A 13979-nucleotide genomic window follows, 5' to 3' on the forward strand; every position below is an offset into this window, starting at 1 on the left:
TCTCTCTCTCTCTCTCTCTCTCTCTCTCTCTCTTTTCCACCTCTTCCACTCTCCTATCCCTTTTCCTTCCTTCTCCCCCTTCCTTTCTTGGCAACTCAAGCATGAAGTCACAGAATTTGTGAAATCCCACAAAACATCACATTTGAAAATAGGAAGAAAGAATCTTTATTCCAAATTGTATTTCTCACAAACAATTCTCTAAATTGAAAAGGGGAAAAGTGTTGGGTTTGAAGACAGAAGTATTGCCCTGCCACCACTGTCTCAATCTCAGTCTCAGTTGTGATCTCAATCACAATCTCCATCACAATATTAATGAGAGGTAGAAATGACCTTAATCTCAATCATGCCTCAAAATCCATGCTTGAAGCCTCAATCATAGTTTCACAGCTCCTCACTCAAATAGTATGGCAATCCACATGTGAATCTACTTTTCTAAAAGCTGGCGAGAAAAAATGGTCTTTCTCCCAAATAAATTGGAATCGCTTCAGCTTTTGGTCCATGCTCATAAGTCTCTTATTGTAAGGCCTCTTCTTCTAGCTCCTAGATGCAAATAATGCTAGAAGGCAAAGTGCTACATTGTCGGATGAGGAGTACAATGCCCTCACAAAAAACTATATATGGTCATCAACAAATCTACTAGTTGAAGAGAAGCCCATTTTTTGCAAGTGGTACACAAAATCTAGCTCAAACCAAACAAAATAATTGACAAATACAAAGCTAGATTAACTCCTAAGGGATATGCTCAAGAATATAGAACATATTTTGAAGAGACCTTTAGACTAGTTGCAAAGATGATCACTGTTAGAATAGTGATTGCCCTTGCTTCACATTTTTATTGGCCTATAAATCAGGTGGATGTTACGAATCCTTTACTTAATGGATACTTGGACGAAGACATATATATGACACAACTTGAAGGTTATACTGTCAAAATGTTTAATAGGCTCAGGTTTATGCTCATGCTCCAGCTCACGTTCATGATCATGCTCACACACGCTCATGCTCACACTCATGCTAAGCTCACACTTCTATTGATTCTTAGCCTCATACTAATGCACATACTCATGCTTATGCTATCTTATGCACTCGTGCTCATGCATGTGCTTGTGCTTGTGCTTGGGGGCTCAGGCTTAAGATCATGACTCATGGTCATTCTCACACTCATCCTCATGCTCATGATCATGGTCAGGCCTCACACTCAATTTTAAGCTTAACTCATGGTCCTACTTAAACTCATGCTCTAGCTCAGTCTTCTGCTCATAGTCAATTTCAAGCTCTAGCTTAGTCTTGTGTTGATACTCATAATTCTACTTAAACTCATGCTCCTACTTCTGCTCATGCTAATGCTCATGTTTATGCTCATGCTCATGCTCACCTCAAGAAGCTAATGCTCATGATTGTACTGATGCTAGTGCTGGTGATCATGCTTGTGCTTGTGATGGTACTCATGCTTGTGCTCATGGTGGTGCCCTTGCTCTTGCTCTACCTTTGTTGTTGCTCCTATTCATGCTCATGCTCAGTGCGTGTGTATCCTATATATGCAACAAAATTGGAGTCATGCAATACGCCACCTTTTTCAAAATATTTTCTTACCCTCTTTCCTTTTGCTCTTTCTTTTGCTTTGGGTCCATCACCAATAGCCTATATAACATGGTATTCCACACATCTATATCTATTGATGTGGCAAAGCTGGCTAAAAGATGGTCTAGCACTATTGATCTATTGTCTATCCACATATTTCCGATTGTCTATTGTATATCTTCCTTAGATATAGACTTGTCATGGAGAACCCACTAATGCCAATGACAATAAGGTTTTGAATTTGTATTCTTTGATTGTTTTACATGGGAAGAAGTTTAATAATGGGTTTTGAGCTGCATGGAGGTTCGATGTTGTGATCTTTGAGCTAGATTGCTAGCTTTGAAACCATAATAGTAGAGCTTGGGGACATTTGCATTTTACTACATGTGGTAGATAAAATATACATGGGAAAAATTAATACATATTTCCAATGGTCTATTGTCTATCTTCCTTAGATATAGACTTGTCGTGGAGAACCCACTAATGCCAACGACAATAAAGTTAGGTTTTGAATTTGTATTCTTTGATTGTTTTACAAGGGAAGAAGTTAATGGGTTTTGAGTTGCATGGAGATTCGAAGTTGTGACCTTTGAGCTAGATTGCTAGCTTTGAAACCATAATAGTAGAGCTTGGGGACATTTAGCATCTTATTGGTCATGATTGGTAGGGGTCCATGATAGTCAAGCACTTACTATGTCTCAAGAAAATGGTTACAAAGGGTGGACTAAGCTCTTATACATGTTTGCATGGCATCCAATGCATAGCTTGTCAAGCTAGAATTTGAGCTTTGAAACCTATAATGACGGATCTTGGGGACATTAAGCATTTCACTAGTCATGATTGGTTGGGTCCATAATATTTGAGCGCTTACTGTGTCTCAAGAAAATGGTGACAATAGGTGGACTAAGTATACATGTCTGCATGGCATCCTATGCATAGCTTGTACGTAAAAATATATGTATAGATCACGTGAGCTCTTGTGTAGGACTATTCTATAAGGAGTACAAATCTAAAAAATACCTCTCTCTATCACCTCTTTCTCCTCTTCTCTAAAATGTATTCTTCCTTGGACTTTTCTTATTTCTTCTAAACTCTCTCGTTTACTTTTCTCATTTTTCTCTTAGTTGTAGATAACTCTCTCTCTCTCTCTCTCTCTCTCTCTCTCTCTCACCCACCCACCCACTTACGCACGCACACATACACACACACAAAAACCATGATGTTAACTAACGATAGCCCACGACGAACATGATTATCTGAATGGAGAACCTAGTCTTTGAGGCGATCAACAATCTCAAGTCGAGGTATTGGCTATAGTACTGTCCCAAAGCACAGTGTCTCACTGCTATTGGAAAAGAGGTGACGGTACCAACAGGATCCAACACATCATCTACATGCAAAATTCCTTTACACCAAAGAAAATAAGCACGACAGGGTAAGCCAAAGGGAGTGAGAACACCTTCGACCAATGAAGGCTCTTAGAACGCAACGAGTTCCCACAAAAGTATCCCTAACAAACACACACTTTTTTTTGTGAAACCAGTAACTATAAAATTAGCATGAAATCAATGTACATGACATTAGACTCCAAACGAGAACCTAATGAAAGAACTAAAAAACAGTGAGAAAACACTTCAAGGCTAGTAGCATCCAAGTCCCTCGTAGCATAACTATCATATAAAGATTGCTTGATAGACATTCTGAAGAAAGCATATGCCTGAGGAAACTGTTGTCCCATCCTAAAATGCAATCTCTGTGTCCAAATAGTCCATAGTACCCAAAAGCGAGCCCAGTGAAAGAAAAGGAGGAATGGAGACATCTGAGGTGAGAAGCATCCAAACATCCAGAAGAGTTTCCCGAATCTGATGGAGGAAAACCGGAGCCGTAGCAAATGAGAGACATGAGTGATCAGTATTCGAGAGTGCGGGCAAGACCATAACAAATGGGAAACTGTCTCATGGTGATGAGAGCAATGGAGGCAGGAAGAGGAAGCAATACGACGTGCTTCCAATTTCATCCCAATGGAAAAAGCTCCCACTATATGTGGTGGATCAACATGGTTATGTGCTCTCATTTCCACAAGCTTGCAGGACATTCCCCTTGGGTCTGCATCATAGGCCCATTTGGAGAATACTTACAACTATGTTGCAACCATTTGTTCCTGTTCCTCCGTTGTTTGTTCAGGACATATTATTGGACCTGGAATTTGATTTCCTTGTCTCCTGCTACCTGTTCACTTTCACTGCATAATTTGACATCTTCGATGGTCTACAGATTTCTTCTTTCACCGCCATGGATTGATAAGCATGCCAACACTCTTTGGAATTTGGATAGGCCTTTATCTTTGTGGCAATCAAAACTCAGGAAAATTTGGAAAGCTAAATTGCCATTAAAACAAAGGCTCTTCCTTTGGAGAACATCTCCGACAAATCTTATGCCCAATTTCATAAGATTATATGCTTTAATTGATGCCTGTAAAGCAAGAGGCGATTGAAACACCTTGCTCCAATGGATGCTTTCCAAACGAAGAGAGTTACCATGATGGGAGGAAGCACATGACCATTTAGCATAAGAGAGAATTCTCTTCCAGTCATGAATAAAAGCAGTAGAAATAGGATAACCAGGAATTTTTCCCTGAAATGTGGTCATGACTGCTTCCCAGTGATCTGTAATCCAATGCCCATATGCATGAGACTTCATGTTTTCACACATAGCTGCTAGCATAATAGCCCATGGCTGTTTTTGCTGAAAGAAATCAGCAATCATAGTGCTCTTTCTTGCCAACATATAAAACTGAAGATTGAGAATATTCAGTCCGCCATGAGTCTTAGGAGAACAAACAAACTGCATGGGAAGTAGTCGCAAAGCCTTTTTGTGAGATTTACTTTTCCAAAATATCTCCATAGCCTGCGACATATAGGAAGCCAAATGCTTAAAAGACCAGTGAAGAAGAGGCAAGTAAAATTGCACATATGCCATAATGATAGACTGGACTATCCGAAGTCGAACATGTAGAGGCCAAGTTGACAAGTGCCAGTATTCCAGCTTCTTGTTAATCTTTTGAAGCACCCATTTAAGCTGTTGTTGAGAGGTAATATTCCAGCCAATGGGATACCCTAAATGCCTCACAATGGTATGGGAAGAAATAATGTGGCCTGGTCAGAGAAGTGCATGCCAATCAGCTTCTTTCAATGCTAGAAGATTCGATTTCTGAAAGTTGATATGCAGTCCAACAGCTATGCCAAAATCATTCAAAGTATGCATCAAATGAGAGAGGTCACTTTGAGAATTCCTGGGCATGAAATATGAATCGTCAGCATATGCCTGTGCAAGAAACGGCTGTGCCCCTGGAATTTGCAAGCCATGAAGCTGTCCTGTATCTGCAAGATGGTCCATATGCAACAATAACAAATGAGTAGCAATGGCATACAATAGGGAGCTAAGAGGGCATCCCTGTCTCATTGAACGGGTCATAGTCCATGTCCTTGACAACCCACTACCAAGCAGACACTGTGCAGTGGCATGAGAATACAACCAGTAAATAACATGAACGAGCCGAGGGCCAAATCCCAATTTATGCATTGCCTGAGAAATAAAATCCCAATGGACAGTATCAAATGCTTTCGCAATGTCCACTTGCAGAATGAGAACATCTTGTTTAGAATATTTGGCATACTCAATTGCAAGCAAAGCATTGGAGATATTGTCAATAATCTGCCTTCTGGGAACAAACCCATACTACCTGGGATGAAGTCCGGCTTGCAAGATAAATCGAACCCTAAGGACAATCATCTTGGCAATGAGTTTGTAGATGACTGGCATAAGAGATATGGGCCGCCAATCAGCCATTGTCTCACACAATCTTTTTTTGGGGATCAATTTGACAAGCCCATGTTTCCAAGAAGGAGGAAGAGATTGTTCTGCCCAAGCATGATTGATCATAAGAAGAAGAGTGTGCTTGAGATCACCCCAAAATGCACGGAAGAATTCAACAGTCAATCCATCCCAACCAGAAGAGCTGCCTTTACGTAAATGACTCAAAGCATCATCTAGTTCCTTAAGCATAAATGGCTGCTCCAATGCATGAGCCTGTTCCCGAGATAATATAGATTGAACATGCATAAGGAATTGAGACCTAGCTGCGTTCACTTGCATAAAATAATCAGGCTGAGGAGAAAAGAGATGCTGGAAATGACTAGAGCATTGCGATTCCAGTTTTGATTTGGAGGTGGTCCAGGTGCCATCATCCTGCCGGATCCTGCAAATATCCTCCTTTCGCCTATCCGCATGCAGGCTTTTAAAGAAGGCCTTGGAGGAGCAGCCCTTATCCAAAAGGGGTTTCATGCGAGCTCGGATTTGCCACTTCTTTAATTTACGAATATCATTTTGATGGATGATATGAACTGCATAAGCGCAAGAATCCTGTTCAGAAGAGACACACACACACACACACACACACACACACACATGCACGCGCACAAACATATGCATGCATGCACATGCACATGCACACATGCACATAGATACATACACCACACATGTGTCTGTGTGCACGCACACATGTGCATGCTCGTGCATGCACGCATACACATGCAGATGCATGTGCACGCGCACACACATGCACATCACATACATGCATGCATGCATGTGCTCTTGTGTGCACGCACACGCGCACACATATAATTCTCCCTTTTGTCTCCCTCACAAGCACAATAGACGGGTTGTACGTACAAGACTCTCCATTGTTTTCTCTCCAGTAGATGCCTTCACTCATCATACAACTCCCTCCATATGGCCGCAGAGAAGCAGAACAGCAGCAGCAGTCCATGTAGCTGCTAGCAGGGCTGGACTCCCACAAAGACAGTTGCAGCCACATCAACAGCCAGCAAGACCCACCACCAACTGACCTGCCACATCAGTAGTCAGGGAAGAAGGGGCTTCAGCCTGCATCTCTAGTGAATAGCCGAGGCAAGGCAGGAAGCGAGTAATAACAGGAGGCCTCTACCCCCCCATTTCATATCAGCTCAGACATCGGCTTCAGCACATGGTACTTGACTTTCAGTGTGCACACTTCAGCCTCTTTGTAGAGCAGCACTCGGTTAGCAGCCTGTTAAGGACATTTTGTTGTATTCATCGAGTGCCACTTGCCTGAAACTGGCTGCCTTGAACCAAAAAATTTCCCTGGTTGTTTAAGAATACCATCAGAAATCCTAGTGGAAGAAAAAGCAAGAAGCTCCTTTCACCAAGCTTGACAGGTCCAAATTTGTTGATATGGTCCCCACTGACCCTTATCCAGCCCCTGCCTGGTCAAAGGACCATCAACCCTTCTCTTACCATACAGCACAGCATGAGCATAGGGGAATCCATTGCTGGAGAGAGAGGGATACTGCTATGGATGCCGTGTCATCAACAATAATCCCCAGAAAGACACCTTCTGTCCTTGTACGGCAAACGTGCCATGCGTCTCTTACAATAATATTTCAGTGTTCTATCTTTGATAGGAGTCATAGCTGTGACAATCATGGCAAACCAATATATCTTTTATGACATGTATGGGTGTAACAAGATATAACCAGTTTCTCACTGTGCTGGCAGTGCATTTTCATATTCACCATCACACAATTCCCATAATACAGTTCCCGAACCACCAGGCACATATTCTTCCTCTTTCATTTTGGAAGACATATTTTACAGCGTTGCATGTGCATCTTTCTGCTGGGATGTCTTGATCCCCCACCACAAATGTATAGACGACTCCATTAGGTCAGTCCAACAGATCTGCACATGCTTCTTCATTGTTCACCATTAGCTGGATCTTGTCACGGTCCTCCTAAACGTGAGCGTCAGCATATATGTTTGCCATCAATACATATGCTGCAGGAAGTTTTTCATCTAGTCTCACAACATTTTCAAAGGCATGCCTCCCAACCTCTACATTGTTCCACTTTTGACAAGCACCCAAAACAATCAACCATTTAACAACATCAGCTTGAAATGGCATCTGCTCCACCATTGCCACTGCCTCATCAACCTGGCCTGCACGGCCGAGGATATCAACCAAGCAATTATAATGCTCAATATTTGGGATAATACCCTGATTGCTCATAGTCTGAAAGTACTTCTGACCCTTGTCCACTTGGCCGACATGACTGCATGCAGTGAGAACACTAAGAAATGTGAATCTGCTTGGCTGTATGCCCTCCTGCCTCATTCGCTCAAACAGATGAAACACCAGTTCAGTCTCTCCCTGGCGGGCATATCCTGCAATCAATGCACTCCATGCTATAGTGTCCCTTGTAGGCAAAGCATCAAACAACCGCTGGGCATCAACCATGCTCCCACATTTAGCATACATGTCAATAAGACTTTTTGCCACACTTTCAACATTCTCAAAACCGATCTTGCTTATGTGAAAATGAAGTTCCTTTCCAGCTTCCAGGGCTGTTGTGTCAGCGCAAGCTTTCAAAATGGCAACAAAAGTGACACTGCTTGGTGAGAGGCCTTGCTCTTGCATTTGTGCATAAAATCTAAATGCTGTCTCACTTTCTTGGTGCTCAGCATACCCCAGGATCATGTTATTCCATGTAACGACATCACGTTGTGGCAATCTATCAAAGACACCCAGTGCATCCTCCATGCTGCCACATTTACCGTATAAGTCCACCAAAGTGTTCCCAACAAATATGTCCGACTCAAAGGCACTTTTTACTACTTGGTAGTGGATGGTTCTACCTTTCACCAGGCATGCTATTTTCAGAATTTTGCCATCAACTTTTTCCCCCACTTCCAGTGTTGCCAGGCTACTGCATGCCTTCAATGCGCCAACAAACGCTCGATCATTCGGTTGGACCCCTTCCTGGTGCATCTGTGCAAATGTCTCCAAAGCCAGCTCACTTTCTTCTTGCTCAGCATACCCCAGAATCATGGAAGTCCATGTAACCACATCATGATGAGGCAATTCATAAAAAACACACCATGCATCCTCCATACTCACACACCTTGCATACATATTCACCAAAACGTTTCCAACAAATACATCTGACTCAAATCCACTGTTTACTACTTGGCAGTGGATGGCTCTACCTTTCACCAGACATCGAAACTTCGCAACTTTCCCACCAATTTCTTTCTCCTCTTCTAGGGCTGCCAGGCTACTGCAAGCTTTTAATGCACCAACAAAGGTTCGATCATCCGGTTGAACACTTTTCTGGTGCATCCGTGTATAGAATTCCAAAGCCAGCACACTTTCTTCTTCCTCAGCATACCCCAAGATCATGGCATTCCACGTGACCACATCACCATCACGCAGTTCATCAAAGACATACTGTGCATTCTCCATGGTCCCACATTTTGCATACATATCTACCAAGGTGGTTGCGACAAACACATCCGACTCCAAGCCACTTTTTACTACCTGGGAATGGATATCTCTACCTTTGACCAAGCAGCCTAATTTGACACACTTTCCCTCAACTTTTTTCCCATCTTCCAGTGCTGCCAAGCTACTGCAAGCCTTCAATGCAGCAACAAATGTTCGAGCATCCAGTTGAACACCTTCGCGCTGCATCCGTGCATACAGTTCCAAAGCAACGACACTCTCTTCTTGCTCAGTATACCCCAAAATCATGGTATTCCATGCAACCACATCACGATGAGGCAAGTCCTCAAAGACATGACATGCATCCTCCATGCTTCTACACCTTGCATACATATTGACCAAGGCGGTTCCCACAAATACCCATGAATCAAAGCCATTCTTTACCGTCTGAGAGTGGATGGCTCTACCTTTCACCAGGAACCCTATTTTCACAAATTTCGGATCAACTTGCTTCCCCACTTTCTGTGCTGCTATGCCACTGCAAGCCTTCAAGGCAACAACAAAGGTTCGATCATTCGGTTGGACACCTTCCTGGTGCATGCGTGCATACAAATCCAAAGCTGACAAACTTTTATCTTCCTCAGCATACCCCAAAATCATGGTAGTCCACGCAATCACATCACGACAAGGCAAAGTGTCAAAGACACGCAGAGCATCCTCCATGCTCCCACATTTTGCATACATATTCACTAAAGCGTTTCCCACAAATACACCCGACTCCAATCCAGTCGCCACTACATAGGAGTGAATGGCTCTGCCTTTGTCTAGGCACCTTCTTTTTGCAAATTTTCCACAAATTTGCTTGCCGTTTTCCAATGTTGCCAGGCTAATGCAAGCCTTCAATGCACCAACAAAAGTACGTTCATTAGGTTGGACACCTTCCTCATGCATCCCAGCAAACAATTCCAAAGCCAGTGCACCCTCTTCCTGCTTGGCATACCCCACGATCATAATGTTCCATGACACTACATTGTGTATTGCCATGCTGTCAAATACATGGCGAGCATCTACTAGGCTGCCACGCTTCACACACGTATTGATCAAGTTGTTTGTCTTCACGATTGGAGGCTCAGTTAAGCGTTTCTGCGTAAGAGTATGAGGTCCCTTGCCATGCAGCTGAGAATGAAGCTCCTTACCGTCTTCGAGCTGAGGCAACCTCTTTGGGACAGCATCTCCATCTCCGACTGCATCAAAGGACTGACTGTAGAGGGGTAATCTAAGTTCTGAGGCCATGATAATGATGACAAGAGCAGAGAGCTACACTACAAAAGACGAGATCCCGTCACCAGGAGCGAGAAAAGCTTGGGCAGGGAGGTACGAATACCTGCCATGGAAGATGGCGCTCCTGCACACATTGATGCCCTTGCTCCATTTCTTCACTCATTACGCAGTCAGCTATGTGGAATCAAGTGCAAAAGTGAGCCACGTTTGCATAATCGTCATCGTTCACTTTTCAGTAAGGCAAAAGACTATAAATTGGTCCCTTTTAGAAGGCTTAGCTTGTAATTAAAGTCTAAAAGTAGATGCGAATTGCTCCGAGGTACTTGCGTTCATCAATCTTGGTCTTATCAACCAACGCTCTGCATCAATTTCTCATTCTTTCAGCTCGCCTATGTTCGCTCCCCGCATGTAGAAATTTGAGTTCAACGGACCCGATTGAAGAAACACAACTTTGCAAGAGTAGAGACATTGATGATTCCGCGGGAGCTACGCTTTTGCAGATTTGGTATGAGTCCGTGAATTTCGATTTGTCTATTGACCTTACCAATAGTCTTGTCAATGTTCTTTACAGAGACATCACACAACATACAAAGCAACTAGGTTGTGGTACGCAGCCTTTCCGTCGTCGAGCAGCCTTTTCGTCGTAGAGCACGTTCGCAATTGAACTTGAATCCTGGCATTTTAAAAGAAAAAAGCGAATGTGGAGATGAGACGCGACAGAGGCTCCCTACAAATATCAGGGGTGGTGATTTATTATTGACTTGGCCATATTGTTTATGTGTTTTGGGAGTTAAAGCCTAACAAATAGATGGATAAGGTGACTCACACAAGAGCTCATAATTGATCCTCATTGTTTGGTGTCTATACAATATTGTCACATGGACTACAATCATATGAATAAAGGTGTCGATATCTTTCGATCTTGCATTTCCTTGCTCCATCGCATCGAGACATGCATAAAAAAAGAGGACATGTTGTTAGAATTCCGATTGAAAACAAGCAAATTTGAATGGGCGAGCAATTGAAAAATATTTGTATGATAATATATAATATATAATTATTATAATCACACATTGTGTGGGTGGCGAGGTGGCGCACTTGTTTTCCCAAAGAGTTATAATCCGAGGAAACGGGCCCTTCCCTGTGCACCGAGAATATAAATGTCGAGAATAAGTCTCACGAATGAATATACTAGCATATTACTTGAATGTCAATAGTTTTAATCGTAGTCGAATGTCGATAAAATCACGCAACTGCTAGTATTTCTTTGCTCCAGTTTTTGCTGCAAATAAACTTGAACCATCAAGGTGAGAAAGTAGCTTGGGCCGAGCTCTCCCAATCTTCACCTATCCAGAGTACCAAAGAAACATGATGAAAGGACAACAACACACCTTTCAACATAGTAGGAGATTTTAAAGCCGATACTCATGCGAAGCTTCATATGCCCAAACACTAGAAGGCTCTTGGGTCCTTGATTCCCTTACACATCCCACATATTCTCACAATGTTTGAGATTCCAATGCTCTAAATTCATCAGCTTACGGTTCCTTTTGAAAGGAAAGGACCTCAATGAGCTGCACCCAGTGAAGCTCATGTACTCAAGTATACTTAATTTTTTTGCTCACTCCAAGACGTGCACGATTTTATGATTGTGTAGATCTAGAAACACTATAGTGCCTCATCTTCGTGATGCTCTCGAGTAGATCTATGAAACTCGTAAGGATCAAATCTAGAACTTGAAGACCTCCCAAGTCTTCTTTCTATCAAAAGTGTGCAGGTTGCTTTCTCTCAAATTTGAGCAAGATTGAGCGATCGAGGTACTAGAGTCTTCGTATAAATAGAGCAAAATCTCTACAAACATCTCCGGAGTCTTGTCTCCTAGCCATGATAGTTCTATTGATTCACAAGCCTGTTTTCCTTATATCTCTATTAACATTACGAAGAAGGAGACGGGAAATAATTTTGGTAGGATAGCAAGTGGACCTTCTTCTAAGGAGGAAAAATCACCTACTATATGCCACTTATCTTTTCTATCAACTCTTGAACTACTGCCCATCCCTAATCAACCCAAATATGTCATCTACCAAGATCGTATCTATCGCCTTACTTACCAAGCAATGACTAAGGTGATGATGAATCAATACGGCTTGAGGCAGCTCAAGTACCAATGAATCGACAAGGAGATGGAAACGTGGTGTGAAAGGGAGGAATTAGCAAGCAGCAAGCAGTTGTTGTTTGTAGGCTATGGATGGGATTCTAAAAGGCCAAAAGCACACATACAATTAGCTATTATGGGAATCAATTCCGTTTCTCTTTACTTGCCAATTCTCAACATTATTCTATCATGTCCTAGCTCTTTCGATAAAGCTTCAACTCAAAACGTGCACCTTGCAACACAGCATGACGATATTGTTTGTTTAACACCATTGACTACCTCCTCCAGACTTCTAACAGTTGTTCCTCACACGTTTAGAGATCGCTCATCGTGAGGCAAAACTGTTCATCCACTTGCTTCTCTTAGTTGGGTTCCTTCCCATTCTCCGTATTTTGCTACACTGATTTCACCATCTAAATTCCCATAGCTGGTGAGGGTGCCACTTTTCCTATCATGCTGGTTACATCATTCGCCATTCTTTCTCTTTTGTTGTGGAAGTGCAAACGAGTCCTATATCACATAAATTTCTCTCCTTGAGAACCTCGCGTCCCAAGGCTAAAGAAGCTTGTAAGACGACTCACTTTATTGTCTCATTGAGAATTAGAACGTCCATATCTAGTGCTCTAGTTTTGAAGCCAAGGATCTAGCAGCACACACACAAGGCTACTACAGACAAAAGTAGTAGATGCCAGTGAAGCAGATGTCCCACAAGTCCAGGCAAAGCAAACAAGAGTTCATGATGGAGAGCTGGATAGCAAACCTATAGTTTTCGACTTTCTTGCTTGATATTTGCGAATAGTGGCACTGAGAACCAATTCAATAGCGAGGAAATGATCACTGAGGGCCAAGAATTTGACATTGACACAGGCAAAAAATCTTGAGCATTTTGATAGACTTGTTCCATCATCTCACATGAAAATTGGAGTAGATCGCAATAGAAAAACACTGAGCTAGCTTTGTCTTTCTCTTGTTACATGTTATACGCATGGAAAGAGATCGGCGGAAGGTCAGTAGAGTTAGCACTATTCTTAAGCATAGTCCAACGTCTAATTGAGAAATCTCTCTCCCTTGGATGAGGCAAGAGAGCCAGCCTAGCAGTATTTGGTTATGGAATAGGGAACGTTCGGAGGGTGGCAGACTTTAATCATGTTCAGATGTAATCAGGTTGACAAAAAGCATAGTGTGCATAGATTGTTGAATTGTACAGCAAGAATCGACAAAAAGCAGACTCAAATTCGGAAGAGTTTTTGTAGCCCTTGATATCAATTTAAGATCAAGGGGTTAGGATTGAACACGTGGTTCAAGGAGAGATCTTAAATCCAAAACTTCCCTCTAGCCTGCATACCATAAAGAAAACTTGACTTTACAGAGTACAGTTAACAGTAAGAGTAGAGTCAACAGTCTCTACGCTACTTAGTACTCCAGAGGTCTAGAATTGAGTCAACAATCCTCCTTGCTTTTTAGACTGATGAAGTAGCCTATTTAAAATATACGAGTAGCATGACCCGTCTACGACAGGTAAGAGACCCGCTCCGTTGGGTCTCAAGGTGAGATGTATAGTAAAATGTTATTCCATGAAATTAAAGGAAACCTTGCATGAAGTTTTTTTAACTCATTGAGGGGATGATTCAAATCAAATGACCA

General features: G+C 42.3%; 1 protein-coding gene across 1 annotated transcript; it reads right to left on the bottom strand.

Moving 5' to 3' along the window:
* Positions 1–6128: 6128 nt before the first annotated feature.
* Positions 6129–10781, bottom strand: LOC147880967 (pentatricopeptide repeat-containing protein At2g33680-like). The gene has a single exon (XM_087402201.1). It carries the CDS (start codon positions 10190–10192, stop codon positions 7412–7414), a length of 2781 nt encoding a protein of 926 aa, XP_087258327.1. The 5' UTR covers positions 10193–10781; the 3' UTR covers positions 6129–7411.
* Between the last annotated feature and the right edge of the window lie 3198 nt (positions 10782–13979).

Source organism: Dipteris shenzhenensis, chromosome 31 (genome assembly GCF_047967505.1).
Source record: "Dipteris shenzhenensis isolate YYH24624 ecotype China chromosome 31, Dip_SZ_1.0, whole genome shotgun sequence".
Taxonomy (NCBI): Eukaryota; Viridiplantae; Streptophyta; class Polypodiopsida; order Gleicheniales; family Dipteridaceae; genus Dipteris; species Dipteris shenzhenensis.

Excerpts from the sequence above, each read along its gene's own strand:
- LOC147880967 (XM_087402201.1), bottom strand. The coding sequence starts at position 10,192 with ATGGCCTCAGAACTTAGATTACCCCTCTACAGTCAGTCCTTTGATGCA.